The sequence below is a fragment of the Giraffa tippelskirchi genome, chromosome 4 (genome assembly GCF_054371585.1).
Source record: "Giraffa tippelskirchi isolate mGirTip1 chromosome 4, T2T-mGirTip1v1.2.pri, whole genome shotgun sequence".
NCBI classification, from domain to species: Eukaryota; Metazoa; Chordata; class Mammalia; order Artiodactyla; family Giraffidae; genus Giraffa; species Giraffa tippelskirchi.
The window spans coordinates 89,664,365-89,685,062 of NC_137278.1; the positions used below are offsets into that span (position 1 = coordinate 89,664,365).

Consider the following 20,698-nt stretch of genomic DNA (forward strand, 5'->3'; position numbering starts at 1 on the left):
GGGACCAGGTAAAAAGAAGACTTTCCTTGGGCATGTGTAGCCACTACATAGTCTACATATGGATCAGGGGCAGAAAAACTACCAAAGTGAAAATTTAATTTACACTGAGATCAAGTAATCAATGTCCCCCACCCCATGCGCAGCTACAAATACAATTTCTCATAAGAACAATAGCACCCATAAATAAAGTTCCAAAGAAACTGAGTTAGCACTAAAAACAACAACAAATCATACAGTTACTAAAGCCAACATGTCTTCTTAAAATAAGTAAGTGATAGCTAAAACATTAAAGCATCACATAAAAAACAGTGAAGTGTTAATAAACTACTGTGAAAACACCAGGACAAGTTTCAGAAAACCTGATACCCAGAGAAGTAAGGAGAATACTAGAGCACCAAACTGATTTTGAACTGAAGATATTTCTCAATTACAATTCGAAAAACTTGAGGTTCATCTTGGGAGCCTAAAAAGGCAAAGAAGGCAGAATTTAAGGCTCAAATCCATCCAAGAATCCAAGATTCTCTCCCATATGAAGTATCAAAGAGTAACTATGTTCTAGAAGTAGGAACAGATCACTAAATCCTTACCATCCAGAGGGGAATCCAATGCAAGTTACCTTGGTGCAGAGCAGAACACAATATTACAAAAAGGAAGAAAGTCAGGGGGATGGATCAGGGAGTAGAGGAGTTAAAATAAACAAGATTCTGAAGAAGCTGTATCCATACCCAAAGCCTCAAAAGAATTTGCACCCCATATCTGGGTAGACCACATGAGTTTGGTTTAAAAAGTCCTTTATTGGCAGTGTTACTAGGTACCTGACAGAAACAGACAAAATTCAGCCCCGGAGAAAGAAACTTTCATTCAAGATTTCAAGGAATACACAAACACACACATGCACACACATTTTTTTTCAAAGGTAATAGCCATGATAGAGTCAAAGAAAACTAGGCAAAAAAGAAAATAAAGATCCATGAGTATAAACTAGCAGAAAAACACCCACAAGACTTCAGCTATTTGAATTAATAGGCAAAGATATTACAACTATTCTTTACCTGTTTTCAGAAAATAAAATTGTTGAACATACCTTATAAAAATAGAAAACTATTAAACTGGTAGATATAAAATGGATAAACAACAAGGTCCTAGTGTATAGCACAAGGAACTATATTCAATATCCTGTACTAAACAACAATGCAAAAGAATATGAAAAACATATACATAGATGGATAGATATTTAGATTCATACACATACACACACACACACACACACACAGATTTAGGAAAAGAACAGAAATCCTAGAAATGGGGAAAAAAAACTGAATTTTAATTTCAGTGTACATTACTGATCATGAAACACAACAGAAGAAAGAACTAACTGGAAAATAGATTGGAAGAAATTACACAGAATCAAGTCAGAGAAAAATGAAAAATATACAGCTGAAAATAACAAAAATGGAGTTTAGAGTTAAATTAATCTAATACACATTTAATTAAAGCTCCTGAAAGAGAAAACAGAAAGACTGAGACAAGAAAAATAATTAAAGAAAAAATGGCTGAGAATTTTCCAGAACTGATGAAAGACATTAATCTACTGGTTCAAACATGCAATAAATCCAAAATATATAAACAAAAAGAAATCTACTCACCAACATCTCACAATGAAGCAGCTGAAAATCTAGGACATGGAGAAAATTTTAAAATGGACAAGTGAAGAAAGATAAATTACATTCAAAGTAGGAATCAGATGTATAGCTAATTTTAAACCATCAAAAAACAAAGCTAGAAGACAGTGAAATACTGTGTGTAAACTACTACAGGAAAATAATTGCAAGCTCAGAATTACATACCTACTTTTAAAAATAAGAGTGAAATAAAGAAATTTCAAACCAAACAACAGAATAAAAAAAAAAACCCTGAAAATGTTAGTTGCAGAGAGACTTTCATCAGTGGAAATTACAAAGGACATTCTTCAGGCAGAAGGTAAGTGATCTCAAATGGAAAGTCTGAGATCGAGGGAAAGAAGGAATAAAAAGCCAAAATGCAGGCTGCTAATATAAACTAACACTTATTTTGTGAAACTATAGTAAGGTCTAGTAGGAATAAAAAGAAAATTAAAATATAGAACATGATATCACAAATCATGTGGAGGCTAAACAGAATTTTGGTGTTCTAAGATAGCATATTAAAAAGCAGAGACATTACTTTGCCAACAAAGGTCCGTCTGGGCTATGCTTTTTCCAGTGGTCATGTATGGATGTGAGAGTTGGACTGTGAAGAAAGCTGAGCGCCGAAAAATTGATGCTTTTGAACTGTGGTGTTGGAGCAGACTCTTAAGAGAGTCCCTTGGACGGCAAGGAGATCCAACCAGTCCATCCTAAAGGAGATCAGTCCTGGGTGTTCATTGGAAGGACTGATGTTGAAGCTGAAACTCCAATATTTTGACCACCTCATGCAAAGAGCTGACTCATTGGAAAAGACCCTGACACTGGGAAGGATTGGAGGCAGGAGGAGAAGGGGATGACAGAAGATGAGATGGCTGGATGTCATCACTGACTCAATGGACATGAGTTTGGGTAAACTCCAGGGGTTGGTGATGGACAGGGAGGCCTGGCGTGCTGCGATTCATGGGGCCGCAAAGAGTCGGACACAACTGAGCAACTGAACTGAACTGAACATCTTTATCCATGAAGAAAGTAAAAGTTTAATTAGCTTTAGACTTTCATAACTTAAGGATATATGTTGTAATTTATAGGGTCAGCATTGAAAGAACAGAAAGTGTGCATAACTTTCAAAGAGGGAGAAATAACTGAGAGATAGTGGATAAAGGATTTTTAAAAATCAATCCAAAGACAGGCAAGAAAAGGTGAGAAAGAAACAAAGAAGAGCCAAAAAACAGAAAATACAAATTAAGATGACAGATAAAAATTCAAATGTACTACAGTAAATTAAATGTAAACAAACTGAATGCCCCTGTTAGTAAATATAATAACACTGATAATGGATCCAACTGGATTGTTTTAAATGTCCAGCCATATGCTCTTCACAAGAGACACATCTAAACATTTATTTTCAAAAAAAAACTGAAAATAATAAAAATACTAACCATACATACACACATACTAGCATAGTTCATTTAATATCACACAAAATATCAGGCAAACAATTACTATAGATAAAAGATCTTACAATAAGATTCAAACTCCTAAGAACACAGCTTCAAACTATTAATAAATAAAACAAAAAGTGATAGTAATACACTTAGTATAATACACACACATAACCTTTATATCCATATATCAAACCATACTATACTACTTTCAGGTCATCAAACTTGCCATCATTAAATGTCCACCTTCAGAAGAATGGTGAAGTGTATACCTTAAGATATTTTCCTAGAGCAATGAAAATAAATGACTCACAAAGACATAAATGATTTGTAGCAAGATAATGTTGAGAGTAAAATACAAGTCTCAGATATGTTACCCTTTTCATAGCGGTCAAAAGCAAGGAAAAGTAAACAATATATTATATATAGTTAGACATAACTACAGAAAACAGAAGTAAATTATATACACCAATTGTAGCATACTAGGTATTTCTTGTGGAGGAAAAGGCAGGGATATGATGAAATTGATCTACTCAGAGGACTTCAAAGTTGCTGATAATATCTATCTTAAGCTGGAGAGTAATACAAAGATACTTATCTTATTTTTATATTTTATAATTTTCATATATTATATATTTTAGTACATTTTATATTTTATAACAAATGAAAAACACAAATACTAAACTATGCCCAATAGAATATAAATATGATGTCAATGTTTTTGATAAATAAATGTGTCCTTAAATATCTTTCAAAAAAGTAAAACCTGTCAAAATGTTAATCTCTTTCTTGGCTGATACATCATTATTGATGTGTATTTCTTCATTGTACCTCAACATGCTCCAAGTTTTCTAGAATGAACATATATTACTTTTATAATCAGAAAAAAAAAGTTAGTTTCCATAAAGTTAAAAATAGAAACAACAGCTCAAGGCAAGTGTTTGGAAAATTTTCTGACTTACTGTTCTCTGGAATTGCAACTGATTTTAATTAAAAAAATATGGCTGCAATTTTAAAAACAACAACACTTTCATGTTCTACATAAGGGAAGTTCCAATAATGTAGCCTTTGGAGTACTTTAGAAAATAGTGAAATACTGAAATGGTGACAGTGTTCTCAGGCCAAGAGCCCCATCAAAAAACAAAAGATGTGGGTAACAAACGATTCGAACTACCCACAACTGAAATTGTATGTAGAAAAAATTAGATGTAGAAAAAAATTTACTGCTGCCTTTTATAAAGGCAAAAACATATGACCCCAAAAAACATACTGTACAAATTTGTAATTAACTGTCTACAGATGTTACATAGCATTGATGATTTCCATGCAAGATCAACAAAGGTCAACAAACAGGTAGGTAATTTAGTAAACTAAGGTAGTCTCAAGAGATAAAAGGTGAAACAGAGGTTGATATTTTCCGGTCTTCCTTCTCTTTATCCCCTGGAGTATGTTATATTCTCATAGTCATGGAAGGTGATAAAATCACAAAACAATCATTTTAGTATCAGCTGTCATAAGAAGACTAAGTGTGAGGCTGAGAAAAACCATGTAAAGAAAATAGGGGTAGGGGATTAAGAGGTACAAACTATTATGTAGAAAATAAATAAGTTATAGGATATATTGTACAGCACAGGGAATATAGCCAGTATTTTAGAATAACTATAAATGGAGTATAACATTTAAAACCTGTGCATCACTATGTTATACACCTGAAACTTTACACTGTAAATCAACTATACCTCAGTAAACATAGATACATAGTAAAAAGAAAAAAAAAAAAAGACTAAAGGGGAAGTCATGTCTTACATATTGTCATCAGAATATCTCAAAATACTAAAGATAAAGGAAAACTAAGAGAACTGTCACCCACAGACTCACCCTAAAGAATGCCTAAAGGATGTTCTTAAAAAGAAAGGAAATAATAAATGAGTGAGTCTTAGAACATCAGGAAAGAAGGAAAAATAATAGAAAGAGAAAAAGCATGAATAAGTACAATAGACTTTCCTACTTCTCTCGAGTTTCCTAAATTATATTCAAAGATCAAAGCAAAAATATAATATTGTCTGGTATAGATTGCAATTTATAGAGAGAAAAATTTAAAGACCATTATATTATTATTCAAGGGATAATAAAGAGACATGGAGAGGGTAAGATTCCCACACTTTAATTGGCACAGCACTGACATCAGGAAATGTCTGTGGTGATGGAACAGTTCTACATCCTGATTGTGGCAAAAATACAGAACTTACACAAATGATAAAATGGCACATACTAATCCACACTAACACAATGTACCAACGTCAGTTTGCTGATTTTAATACTGTACTGTAATTATGTAAGATGTGACCAATGGAGAAAATGGGTAAACAGTACACAGGACTTCTTCATACTATCCCTGCAATCTTTGTAATTCTATAATTATTTAAAAATGTAAAGAAAGTTAACTGAATATACCAAGAAACCTAAATGAAGGAGATGGTAACTGACTGGGATCTGAATATAGTGCTGGATTTTACATACAAGTACAGGCTAACCAAGGTCCTGATACATTCACAGGATAATCTAGGCAGGAAAAGAATATTTGAGTAAAGAAGAAAATGACAATGAGATAAGAAAGATAGGCTGTGACAAGCTGTGGACAACCTTGATGGCTGGTCTATGTAATATGAAACTATTCTATACCCAATGGAAATCTTAGGAATAAATCAAACACTTAACAATAAAGTTTCATTAACAGTATGGCAAAACTTACATTCAAAAAAAGAAAAATACCACTACATATAGGAAATACAAATGATATGGCTAAAAAAGATATCAGAGTATCAAATTTTAGGCAAATTTCAGTAAGTACAGAAGACTGAAAAATGGAAAGACTCCAACCTGAGAAAATTTGAAGAACACTCATAACACAATAAAGCGGAGTTCTGTTACATAAAAGCAGTAATACCCCTAGAAAGCAGGTAGCATTACCCTTTTCTTTTCCCCATGTATCTGCTACATGCATGTGTGTATGCTAAGTCACTTCAGTCACTTCCAACTCTTTATAACCCTATGAACCACAGCCCGCCAGGCTCCTCTGTCCAAGGGATTCTCCAGGCAAAAATACTGGAGTAGGTTGCCATGTGCTCTTCCAGGGGATCTTCCTGACTCAGGGATTGAGTCCCTGTCTCCTCACTGGCAGGCTGGTTCTTTACCACTAGTGCCACCTGGGAAGCCATGTTTCTTCTACATATGTGTCCAAATGATGAAAACCTCAAAGAAGAAATATCAAAAAACAATAAATATTTTTAAATAAATTTGTTGTTTTTCAGTAACTAAGTCTCATCTCTTTGTGACCCCATGGACTACAGCACACCAGGCTCCTCTGTCCTCCACTATCTCCCAGAGTGTGCTCAAATTCATGTCCACTGAGTCTGTAAGGCTATCTAACCATCTCATCTTCTGCTGCCCCCTTCTCCTGTTGCCTTCAATCTTCCCTAGCATCAGGGCCTTTTCCAAAAAGCCAGCTCTTCAGATCAGGTAGCCAAAGTATTGGAGCTTCAGCTTTAGCATCAGTCTTTCCAATAAATATTCAGGGTTCATTTCCTTTACAACTGACTGGTTTGATCTTTTTGCAGTCCAAGGAACTCGCAAGAGTTTTCTCCAGCACCACAAATCAAAAGCATCAATTCTTTGGCACTCAGAATTCTCTATGAATTCTCACATCCAGACATGACTACTGGAAAAAAACCATAGCTTTGACTACACAGATAGTTAGAGGATATACAAGATACATATAACTATGTCAGTAAGGTGACATCTCTTTTTAATACACCATCAAGGTTTGTCATAGCTTTCCTTTCATGTAGCAAGTGTCTTTTAATTTCAAGGCTGCAGCCACCATCCACAGTGATTCTGGAGCCCAAGAAAATAAAATCTGTCACTGCTTCCACTTTTTCCACTTCTATTTGCCCTGAAGTGATGGGAACAGATGCCATGATCTTAGTTTTTTGACTGTTGAGTTTTAAGCCAGCTTTTTCACTCTCCTCTTTCACCCTCATCAACAGGCTCTTTAGTTCCTCTTCACTTTCTGCCTAAGGTATCATCTGCATATCTGAGGTTGTTTATATTTCTTTAAGCAAACTCGATTCCAGCTTGTGCTTCATCCAGCCCTGTATTTCTCATGATGTACTCTGCATAAAAGTTAAATAAGCAGGGTGACAACATACAGCCTTAACGTACTCCTTTCCCAATTTGGAACCAGTCTGTTGTTCTATGTGTGGTTCTAACTGTTGCTTCTTGACTCATATTCAGGTTTCTCAGGAGACAGGTATGGTGGTCTGGTACTCCCATCTCTTGAAGAATTTTCCACAGTTTGTTGTGATCCACACTGTCAAAGTGTAGTCACTGAAGCATAAGTAGATGATCCAACAAATGTTGGCAATTTGATCTCTGGTTCCTCTGCCTTTTCTAAACCCAGCTTGTACATCTGGAAGTTCTCAGTTCCACAAACTGCTGAAGCTGAGCTTGAAGAAGTTAAATAATTCATCGACTGTTACTATTTTCTCAACTGTGTACTTTGTTTTTTGACTCAGTTTTTTTTTAAATCTAAGGGGCATTTGAATATAAACCCATAAAATTTTCAAAGGAAAAGAAATAAAATGAAAGTTCTTTGATAAATAAAAGAAATTAGGGTGATTTTTTTTAATGGTCAAAAAAACCAAAGGGCAAAAAAGGTCTAAGCTAGAGATCAACGGAGAAGGCAATGGCACCCCACTCTAGTACTCTTGTCTGGAAAATCCCATTGATGGAGGAGCCTGGTAGGCTGCAGTCCATGGGGTCGCTAGGAGTCAGACACGACTAAGTGACTTCCCTTTCACTTTTCACTTTCATGCATTGGAGAAGGAAATGGCAACCCACTCCAGTGTTCTTGCCTGGAGAATCCCAGGGACGAGGGAGCCTGGTGGGCTGTCGTCTATGGGGTCGCACAGAGTCGGACACAGAAGCGACTTAGCAGCAGCAGCAGCAGAGATCAATAAAAATGGTGTTATCTGTCGATGTTTAATAAATGTTAATTAACACAAAGACATAAACATTAATCAGGGTAATGAGCTAAACTAAATTTTATTGGCTGAGGTTCATGTAGCAATTTAACTTTCACTGTACCCAGACTCAAAAATTAAAAATGAAAATTTTAGGAAAAGTTCTAATCTTACTGTCTCATTTATGGGAGTGAAAACAGTGATAATTTGCTATTTAAATATAATCTGCTTAAATATTTGGATACAGTCCAGAAAGGAGGCACAAAACTACAGTTTCATATATATCCCCTTCATTAGTCTTTCAATCAAAAAACATAAATAAAGTTTCCACAGGAGATAACTATAAAAAATTTTTTTTAATTTTGCACTACATTGGCTCTCTCAAAAGCCACAATTAATTTCTGGGAATAAAGTTCAATAGGATAAAATAAGGTAAAATCAGATATTCTTAAGGTTAAGAAAACTGATTTTTACTCAATCTCAATGAAAGCCATCAGATATATTTTTAAATTAAAAGCATATCTAAATATAAGTATATTCTAAGTATAAATATTAAAGCTGGATTCAGATTTTATTTTTTTTTACAACTTTGTAATATATACATAAGGTCTTTGAAAGAGTCATTTGAGCCTAAGATTTAGGTTGGAAACAATTTAAATATCCAATAGTATAAAAACAGTTCCATAAATTGTAGCACACTAATATAATGACAAAATCACTTAACAATACAATACAATACAATACAATTCAGACCTCAGTAGAAATGAAGAACAAAGATATAAAGAGTAACTCTATATTTTCTCCCCATAGAGCAAGGTAAGAAAATTTTATTTGCTCTATTTTACTATAAAAAGCATTTATATAATACTGACCATCTGCCAGGCACCATTCTGAGTACTTTAAAGTATTACCTGATTGAACTTTCATATCAACTGAAGAAACAGACACCAAGAGGTTAGGAATGTTACACACAGAGTGACAGAGTTAGTTAGGATTTGAAACATATTGTCTGGCTGCAGAGTCCATTATGTAGTATTAACCACTACACTCTTCTACCTTCTAACCAATGATTATAGCCTGGTGGTCTGTCTTTCCACAACTTTTTCCATGCTCAGGAACAGACAGTTTTTCTTTTCTATAAAAAGAGACATTAAAAAAAGACTCAATACTGTTCAAAATTTGTTCACTTATGAAATTTCAAACGAGACAGTTTTTTCATATTTGCCTGTAATCATATAGTCAAATATATGTCCAAAACTCTTAACTACAGCTCTGCTGGGTTCACTAATTTCAGTTATCTCTCACACAAAATTTATTTCCAGACTCTGAATGAGGAGAGACTGGCCCCCTCTTCTGTCCATCAAAGGAAGGCAAGGAAACATCAGTTTCTTGTTTCCTCTATTGTCCTCATTCCAGAAACTCTTCTATGCAACATATCTGGAAAGAGAACTTTTTTTTCCAAAATTTGCTAACATATACCCAGAAAGGCTCCAGGCTATACCAATTACCTCCAAATTCCTGCAGTCTTGTTACAGATCCCAAATGTTATGCATTCTCTTGGGATTCTTAAGTCTTATATTGAATCATATAAGTATCAGTGGGTATGCCTATTCTCCTTCCATTGCTACAAGACCACCACAGCGGATCCATTACAAATTTAACTTCAGGAATGCCCTAATTTCCAATTCACATTTCGTCATCATTTACAGAAAACAATGGTTTCAACTGAATTTATTGTGGATTTTACCAAATTATTTTAACTTTTCTATGGTTTCAGAGCCTAAACTTAGATGTCCTGGCTATTCTTCAAAGTTTCTGCTTATATAAACCTTTCTTCTGAATTCACCTTCATTCAGAATTTAAACAGTAGCCCTTCCTTTCCTATATCAGAACGACAGCCTAAATCAAGTAACTTAAAGATATGCATTTCCCCGTTTCTCAGAACACCTCATCAAATCTAGAAAAAAATCATTTAAAATTCCAAAACACATGTTTTTCACTAAAAAAAATAGGATGATGAAATATAAAAATATCCTAAATTCATTCTTACAGATGAACTCATTCATATTCAACTACAGAAATGATCGGGTCTTTCAGCAACTGACCTAGCTAGATTCATCAAGAGGAGAAGAAGCACTAAATGGTTATCTAGAAGAGACTACCAAAGACTCCTAATAGTATATAGTTCTTCTTAAGATAATAAATAGATGGCATAATAGCTCCCAAATATATTTTGAGGGATATTTTATGATTTTATTGTTGTTGCTGTTTGTTTAGTCATTAAGTCGTGTCCGACTCTTTTGTGACCCCATGGACTATGGCCCTCCAGGTTACTCTGTCCATGGGATTTCCCAGAAAGAATCCTAGAGTGGATTACCATTTCCTTCTCCAGGGGATCTTTGTAACTCAGGGATCAAACTCAGATCTCCTGCATTTGCAGGCAGATTCTTTACCACTGAACCACAAGGGAAGTCCCGTTGGATGATTCAACCTCATCCAAAGAGGTAAGTTTCTAATTTTTAGAGGTATTTGACTGTAGACTAGTCAACTCTTAAATGGATTATTAGACAAGATGACTTTTGTAGGTCCTGAAAAACTATGAAGTTCTGATAATTCTCCAATTTAGCTTTCCTTGACCATTCCACCAACAGTGATCTCTCCCTATACTGAAAACCTTTACTACACATTGCCTAAAATATTTATATACTTGCTATTTATATACTACCATTTTAGTTTCCTTCTACACATAATAGCTTTGTCTTCCCATGTAGACTATAATAATATTAAAGGCAATATCCTAAGCTTTTAATAACTTTTTGGCATTGAACTTGCACAGTACTTTACACATACTATTAAATATTGCTAAGTATAAGGAGGAGTTTTTTTTGTTTTCCTGATACCCCCATGATATACTTAAATGTGAGAAACCTCTTTTTACTTTTTTATTATTTTAAAATATGTTTATTTTAAATATGTGGGCTAACATTTGCTCCTTGCTAGGCAATGATCTTGGGATGACTCTGATCTATACCTTACTGGATAGATATTAGTATTCAGAAGCAATTTTAATTTTCTATTTAATGAGGCTTATACAGTATTCTACTGAACAGGGTGGATTTGTTGATGATTTAAGGGAGAAAGCAATATCAGATGAATATCATATGTTTTGTAGTTGAGTAAGGAGGGACTGCCCTCTTAGCTATTATGAAGACAAGGGGTGAGGACAGAATTCATGAACAGCCTTTTAGTAAGCACACAGAAAAATCAAAGTCCTATTATTTTTCTTTAGCTGCTCTGAATGCTGTTCTGCATGCAAAATTGTTCCTTTCTTCATCCCTACTTCTCAGGTTACTGAAAGTCAGGGCAAACTACAAACCAAATTCCTTCTCTAATTGAGATGAAGACCCTAAAAAGTGGATATTAAAAACACTCTCCATTTCAGCAGTACTCTCTTTACTGGTGCCACATTAGAGATCACTGCCCCACTATATTATAATTTACCATTCACAGAACAGAACTTTTGTAATTTTACAGACTATGCTATACACTCTTATGCAACCAGCATACCATCCACAGAAATCATTTCTAAGGTGGAAAAGCTTTTGGATGGAGACAGCCACAAGCAGAATACACTATGTTTTTATATTCAAAGAAAAAAATCAATAAAATTACTCATAAAAGTTCTTACATGAGTTGTTAATGAAAAGTATTAGTTGTTTCTGTTTGTGTTATTCAACTGCCACACACAATCTGACTACCTAGGAAGCAAATGTACTCTGCAGAGGTCTGGCAAAAGCCTATCTTTTCTTTTGAAAGAAAATGATATAGTGTATCCCCAGTACTTTATGTACTTATAATCAGAAAATGCCAAGTTAGGAAAATCTGCTCACAAGAAACAGAAAGATGTAGTGTATAGAAGATTCAGGTTGCATGGTTTCTCATTTCTTATTGTGGTATTTTGTGATAAATACATTTTTATAGATGCATTTATTATTCTTCATTAGTTTTGTAAATGTGGCATATAAAAGTCATCTGAACTATGAGATTAGCTTTTAAATGCAGTTTTAAGAAAATGTGGAATCAGCAAATTTGTAAAAATATTTTATATTATAAAAATGTTTATATGTAAAATTAAATTCTTCAAGTAATATTTAATGTATTGAATGTTTATAGGAGTATATGATATAATACATTTAAAGTGTGAAATATTAGTCCCCATCCTGCACTTTTTCCCTTTACCCTAATCTATCCCCAACCCCAAAGCTTCTATCTATCTAATGCTATTATCGGTGCCAAAACATTACAATTCTAATTAATTTTCCATGTTTAACCCTTTCAAAATATAAAGTCACATCAATGGCCCCCAAAGTTCTGTTTTCCAAATTAAAAATGTCTTTTAGCCCTTCAACTACTCACCATAGCCAGTGGTGTTTTGTTGAATAGTTACTCTACTTTCACTTCCCTGAAGGTGTTCTGCTTCACTGGTAGCCTATTACAGTGCTGCACCAAAAGCTAAATATTACATTCCACATGTATACCAAACAGAATACCCTCATTCAGTAATAAACTACACATGCAGCCTTTTTTTTTAAATGACCAGATTCCTACACACACATACACATACACATGCACACACATTGCTTATAAACTTTTCTCACACCGCAGAATTGATGCTTTTGAACTGTGGTGTTGGAGAAGACTTTTGAGAGTCCCTTGGACTGTAAGGAGATCCAGTCAATCCATCCTAAAAGAGATCAATCCTGGGTGTTCATTGGAAGGACTGATGTTGAAGCTGAAACTCCAATACTTTGACCACCTCATGTGAAGAGTTGACTCATTGGAAAAGACCCTAATGCTGGGTAGGATTGGGGGCAGGAGGAGAAGGGGACAACAGAGGATGAGATGGTTGGATGGCATCACCGACTTGATGGACATGAGTTTGGGTAGACTCCGGGAGTTGGTGATGGACAGAGAGGCCTGGTGTGCTGCAATTCATGGGGTCGCAAAGACTCGGACACGACTGAGCGACTGAACTGAACTGACTTAACAGTTAATTATTATAGACTTAAAAGCAGTGCAATGTACTCAAGATAAAATTTCAACTCAAGACAAAACTTTATTCTATTGGATGAAGCCAGATTTATCACCCTATAAAGAGTATTCAGAATCTTGTTTCTGATATTCATCCTATTCATTATATCTTTAGTCTGATAAAAAAAAAAAGTCAATACTCAACACAAAGAACCCTACTATACAACAGCAGCAATCTTCTGTTTGTACAGATTCATTTATCATTGTACTTTATATTCAACCAGCTTCTACTTATTGGTCTTTATACTCAACTAAAACTTCACTGTGTATGAAAGCGTTAGTCGCTCAGTCGTGTCTGACTCTGTGTAACCTCATGGACAGTTGCCCATCAGGCTCCCCTGTCCATGGAATTTTCCAGGCAAGAATACTGGAGTGGGTAGCCATTTCCTTCTCCAGGGGATCCTCCCAACCCAGGGATCAAACCCAGATCTCCCGCTTTGTAGGCAGATTCTTTACCATCTGAGCCACCAGGGAAGGCCTCACTGCGTATAAACAGTGACTAAAATGCCAATCAGGGCTTCCCTGGTAGCTCAGCTGGTAAAGAATCCGCCTGCAATGTGGGAGAGACCTGGGTTCGATCCCTGAGTTAAGAAGATCTCCTGGAGAAGGGAACGCCTATTCCCACATTGTGGGATCTCCTAAGTGATCACAATTGTATGACTTGCCAATATTTAGAAATTAAGAGAATTCATGCAAAATCCATGTTTCCAGTATCTCTTGAGAAAAAAACTAAGGTCTAGTAACACTGAGCCCAATGAAATAATCAGCTACAGTTGAACAGTAGCTAATCCCTTTAGAACTACACAATCCTCACCACACTTATTTACACACCTGCTCAATTCCTGGAGTTAACTGAATATGTGATGTCTGTCCCAAGACGACCTGTCCATGTCCATGACCTCGTCCTCCAACCTTTCCACTGTGAAATCTTCTGAAATCTTTTCAGAATTTCAGAAATCCTCTGAAATCTTCTTCCGTGATCATCAGCTCTTACATACTCTTACATACTCTTCTGTATTGTATAATAAATGTGTGTATATATTTCCAAGCAGAAAAAAAAATTTTTTTTACATTTTTGAAATAATGCTTTCAGAATTTAGGAAATACAGGATTACTTCTCAAGCTAAGTAAGAGAGAAAAGAACTCCCAAGCTAGCTAATTAAACAATTACAGTGAGAGAAAAGGCAATCTAAAGCATATTAACTATATTTTTACCTTGGAAAAAAAATTCTAGTGCTCAAGTGAAAATCTCAGGAGGAAAGAGCAATATGAGTAACAATGCTATACCAACCAACCCTAAAGGAAAACTGCTGGCACCATATCAAATCACTAAACGAAACTAAATAATCCCAAAGTGATGTCCTAACATAGCAAAACTAAACAATAGCACATTCATCATGACTTTGCAATACTGTCACTAATCACAACACCTACAAAAATCAACTTTTCTATAAAGGAAAATATATCACAGTGTGAAAAAGCAAAATAGCATGGCTAATATTTCTTCATAGTTCTAAAGCATAAAATTATGTGTTTACAGATGTATGTGCGTATATGTATATCTCTGTGTATAAAACAATGTAACTTAAATGAGTCAAAGGTTATTAAGTATCCATAATCCCACATCACTAGTATATAGAACTTCTACTGCTCTACTCACTATATCCAATTGTAATGTTTAACTCTAATGCACAAACACACGGGCATGTACAGGAGTCAACTTCATAATACAATATAAGGATTATCCAATAAGTGGCGATGCTAACTTGGAAAGCAATTTAAATTTTTACTTTACAGTGCACAACAAAATAAATTCCAAATGGATTAAAAAGTTAAATTAAGGGATAAAAATACTCAAACTATTAAAAAATCAGATCAAGTATAAATATCCAAACATAAAAACAAGAACAAATCACAAAGAAAAAAGAATAGAAGATACATTGTGAAGTAAACACAAATTAATGATTAAAAAAAAAAAAAGCCTAGGTACTATCTCCCAACAGAACAGAAGCATGAACAAGGGAAATGAACACACAATTCACAAAAGAGAAATATAACTAGTGGATAAACATATGTTAAAATGTTTACTTCTAACTAGCAATTAGAGGAATGCAAAGTAAAGCAATGCCTATTAAATTTTAAAATGCTGAAAAAACAATAATACATGCTACTTGCAAGAGCACAATGAAACAAACTCTCTGAAAATATCAGTAAAATGGGAAAAATCAATTTAGAAAACAATTCTTTAATGTGCAGCAACAGTTTTGAAGATATTTATGTTGTTTAACTCAATAATTCCACTTCTCAGAATCCATCTTAAAGAAATGATCTTAATATGGAAAAGGCTATGGGCACATTGTTGATATTCTAATATTAAAAAAACTAAAAATCAATTCTAAAAAACTAAAAACAATCTAAACATCCATCATTTGGTAAAAATAATTAACATATAGCATAATCACTCTCTACATGAATAAAAAACACTCATTAAAAGTGATGTTTACATGGAATAGATAACATGAAAACACTTATAAGTAAATGTATAAGATACACAACTACATATATAGTATGATTGAGAATGTTTATAGAAGCATAGCCATGGAGACCAAAATTCTTGAGGAAAACAAGCAAAAATTTAATAATAGTCTTTTACATCCTTAGTTTACCCTCTACTTAGTACCCATACGTTACATCTGGTAAGAGTCTACACTAACTGGCCCCTGGAAGTAAATCCCAAGCTTTGTAATTAATTTACACCCTGGCTTCCCAATGAAGGAAATGGGATGTGAACAAACTTCTTTAAACTGTCCAACTAGAATGAATTGTACTCTCTTTGGTATATCTGTTGATATGTCCTTTTTTATTTTATAGCATTTATTTTATGTCTCATTAACTTTTTTACTCAATAGCAAATTATAAAATACAAAATTTGACTCTCAGAACAAATATTAAGGCCCTTGGTGGCTCAGATGGCAAAGTGTCTGCCTACAATGCGGGAGACCCAGGTTCAATCCCTGGGTTGGGAAGATCTCCTGGAGAAGGAAATGGCAACCTACTCCAGTACTCTTGCCTGGAAAATCCCATGGATGGAGGAGCCTGGTAGGCTACAGTCCATGGGGTCACAAAGAGTCTGACACGACTAAGCAACTTCACTAACAAAAGTACTCTGTCTGCCAGCAAGTGGAGGTGCAGGGATTCTAAACACTGGAGGACATTCCTGACCACATGTCTTCCTGCCCCCAAAATGGTGAAGAAAATAGTTAGGATCATATACCGTTTCATTTTGCTGTTGTGTTATTTTAATATCACTCCATTCCTATTGTCATTAAGATTCTGAGGCCTCAGTGAGAACCACTGGTGTAATTAAAAACAAAAAAAGTTTGGATTCAGACTACCACCTGACTCTGGTCCTTTCTAACTCTCCAGCATTAAATGTCTTTAGGTCTTAGAGCTTCAGCATCCTCACCTATAAAAAAAGAATAACAATGTTTGCCTTACACATTTCTATAAACAGAAAATTAGCAAACATAGGTAAAACACCTAGAACACTATCTTGGAGCTGACCCAAATGAAAATTTCAACTTCCCCTTAATAAATTGCTGAAGTGTCAACTACTGGGTTAAGCACTGAAATATTGTTACAGGGCAGTGTAAGCTGGTGAATAAAACAGGTGTGGGGGTAGGGGGTCTCTTCCAGTGAAGAATATACAATTTTGTAAGAATAAAAACAAAGTTTAAATAAATAGTCACACTTATAAAATTTAGAGTAAGATATCATCATAAACACTATAAAAGAAAAGTTGACAGTTTTATTAAATAGTGTAGGGAATCTAATTTAGATTGCTTAGTGTAAAAAAAGACTGTTTTTAAAAGATGATATTTAGGCTAAAGTCTAAAGGATAAACAAGAGACATGGAAGAGGACAAAAGATAAGAACAATCTCCACCAAGAAAGTGTATGATTCACCTATGGCTGATTCATGTTGCTATTTGACAGAAAACAGCAAAATTCTGTAAAGCAATTAGCCTTCAGTTAAAAAATAAATAAATTTTTAAAAAACAAAAGTGTATGATTGAAGATCCAAAGACAGGAAAGAACTGGCAGATTAAAAATAATAATAATAATACAGTGGCTGCAATATACTGAGCAACTGCGAGAAAGACTCAAGATGAGACTTTAAAAATAGAGGCAGCTATCACATTGGCAAACTTCAGCCCATGACCCAGATTTGTTCCATAGTCTTTCATACAGTCCTAGAGCTAAGAATGTTTTTTAACATTTTTAAGGAGTGTACAAAAAACATGATAAAACAATGACACCACTATCCACCTATTAGAATGGTCAAAATCCTGAACAATGACAACACCAAATGCTGAGGAAGATGTGGAGTAATAGGAACTTTCATTTATTACTGACAGGAACACAAAGGGCTTCCCAGGTGGTGCTAATGGTAAAGAACCCACCTGCCAATGCAGGAGACATGAGACATGGGTTCGATCCCTGGGTCAGGAAGATCCCCTGGAGCAAGGGATGGCAACCTACTCCAGTGTTGCCTGGAGAATCCCATGGACAGAAAAGCCTAGTGGGCTACACAGTCCATAGGGACCCAGTGAGTCAGACACAACTGAAGTGACTTAGTATGCACGCACAAGAATACAAAATGGTATAGCCACTTTGGAAAACAGTATGGCAATTTCTTATAAGACTAAACATACCCTTGCCATACAATTCATCAATTGCACTACTTAGTATCTATCCAATGGAGCTGAAAACTCACGTCCACATAAAAACCTGCACAAGTGTTTGCAGCAGCTTTATTTATCACTGCCCAAACTTGAAACCACCATGATGTCTTTCAGTAGATAAATATACCGTGACATATCCAAGCAGCAGAACATTATTCAGCACTAAAAACAAATGAGCTATCAAGCCATGAAAAATCATGGAGGAAACTTAAATTCATATTATTTAGTGAAAGAAATCAATCTAAAAAGACTACATACTTTACAACTATATGACATTATTCTGGAAAAGGCAAAATGATGAAGTTAATAAAAAGATAAGTGGTTTGCCAAGGGTTGCAGGGATGAGTGAAGAACAGGCAAAGCACAGAGAATTTCCAAGGCAGTGAAAATATTCTGGATGATACTATAATAGTAGATATATATCATTATACATTTGCCCAAACCCACAGAATGTACAGTAGCAAACTATAATGTAAACTTTGGACTTTGAGTGATATGATGTGTTGATATACATCCATCAATTAAAATGGTAGAAGGTAATAGAGGTGGCTGATAGTGGAGGTGCTGGCTATTCACATGTGGTGATAGCACAGATATGAGAAATCTCTGTAGCCTTCTCGCAGTTTTGCTGTGAACCAAAAACTGCCCCCCAAAAAAACTCTTAGAAGAAATTAATGTAAAACAAAACAGGCTTTTACTTTCAGAAAGACAGATGTATTTTTTCCTATTGCTGCTGCTAACTACAGCTATAAATTCTAGACATTACATAGAAATTGTTAGAGGAGGAAAGAATGCAGTAGACCATCAAGGGACCCAACAAACAACATGGCAGTAAGTTCTCTGGGTTTTATTTTGACTTCTATATACCATACTAGATACTAGGAAGGCCAGGAACCTGGAAAAGCCAATGAAAGCTGACCAAAAGAAAGCCAAAAAGTTCCCTGTCTCTAGCCAAAGGACCAGGAAAGGAGCAATCTACCAAGACAGAAAACTTACACAGTAACCACTCTATTCTAGCCAAATACCACAGAAGAAACTGCAGCCCCGCTCACCACCACCTCATCAAAAGCCTACCGAGGAGCCAAGACTTCCACCCCTCCAGACTATAATGAGGTGCTCTAACTCCTCCCTCATTTACAGATGCTGTCAGAAAAGGTAGAATAGGGAGCCAGGGCAGTTACAAGGAACCCCTGCACAGTGTCAATGGAGACCATATGACAGAACGGAAAAGAGAAATAATTCACAGTTTTATGTTGAGATTCAACACCCCTACCTCAACAACTCAGAGAACAAGTAGACAAGAAATCAACAAGGATACAGAACAACTCAAAATGCCATCAACCAACAAGATCTAATTGACATTCATAGACTTCTTACAGTAAGAACAGAATATTCATTCTTTTCAAGTACTCACAAAACATAGACTAAGGCAGACCATATTATGGGCCATAAAACACATGTAAACAAATTTAAAATAACTGAAATCAGAGGGTGTGATCTCTGAAAAGAGATCTCCACACACTTGGAAACTAAGCAAAACACTTCTAAACAACATATGAGAAAAGAGAAAGCCTCAAAGGAAATTCAAAAATACACTGAGCTGAATGAAAATGTAAATAAAGTGCTTCAAAATTTGTGGGATACAGCTAAAATAGCGTAAATTCATAGCGCTAAATGTATACATTAGAAAAGAGGAAAAATCTCAAATCAATTAAGTTCAAGAAATGAGAAAAGCAAAATAAACCCAAAACAAGCAGAAGGAAGAAAATAATTTGAAACACACAAATCAACTAAATTGAGAACAGGAAAATAATAGAGAAAAATCAATAAAACAAAAATGGTGGTTCTTTGAAAATATTAGTAAAATTGACAAACGTGACAAATTTCTACCAAGACTGACAATGAAAGAGAAAAGGTATAAATCAGGAATGAACTAGTGTACATCACCATAGATTATGTAGGCCACACTGCTGTACAAACAACTCTACACAACTTAGATGAAATGAACCAACTCCTCAAAAACTACACACAAGAAACAAAAAGTGGTACATCATAAGATGAAACACTGTCTGAAAAACAAGCAAAAACAGTCAGTCTCAAAAAGTGACATACTATATCATTCTATTCATAGAAAATTCTCAAAATGACAAAAATATAAACAAATTAGAGGTTTCCAGGAGTTAGGGATGGTGAGATAAGGAGAAGCATGATGTTCTTTGCAATTGATGCAATAATTCTGTATCTTGACTGCAGATTGAGGTGGCAGGTACAGGAATCCACAGATGTGAAAAAATACCACATAACTCTACACACATATACCAATGTCAACTCCCTGGTGTAATATAATTATGTAAGATGTAATCACTGGGGAAAACGTATGAAAGGTACATGAGGCCTCTTTGGATTATCTTTGCAATCTTCTGTAAATCTATATCTCAAGAGTAAGAGGTTTACATATATATATATGTATACATATATATATATATATATGTATACATATATATATAAAACATACATACACGACACTATGTGACCCTCAAAGCCTAAAATATTTACAATTAGTATTTGCCTTCTTGCCTTTGAAACAAAATATATGTCCACACCTGACATAGAGTATATGGAGAATGGATAGAAGAATGACAAAAACAGAAACAAGAAAATAATTTGAGACTACTTCATCTTTCCTGAAAATCCTACACATATGCTAACATAAGCTAAGTTAATAAAATCAAAAAT

General features: G+C 34.8%; 1 protein-coding gene across 10 annotated transcripts in view; it reads right to left on the minus strand.

Moving 5' to 3' along the window:
• EXOC6B (exocyst complex component 6B) overlaps positions 1–20,698 on the minus strand; it is a 760,794-nt gene that overhangs the window by 461,143 nt on the left and 278,953 nt on the right. For 2 of the 10 annotated variants that reach the window (XM_081482984.1, XM_081482982.1), the window contains exon 9: positions 6,255–6,273. The exons of the other annotated variants lie outside the window; for them this stretch is intronic. In XM_081482984.1, coding sequence (XP_081339110.1) covers positions 6,255–6,273 — 19 coding nt within the window. The remainder of the gene's footprint in view (positions 1–6,254; positions 6,274–20,698) is intronic. 10 annotated transcript variants of the gene reach the window in all.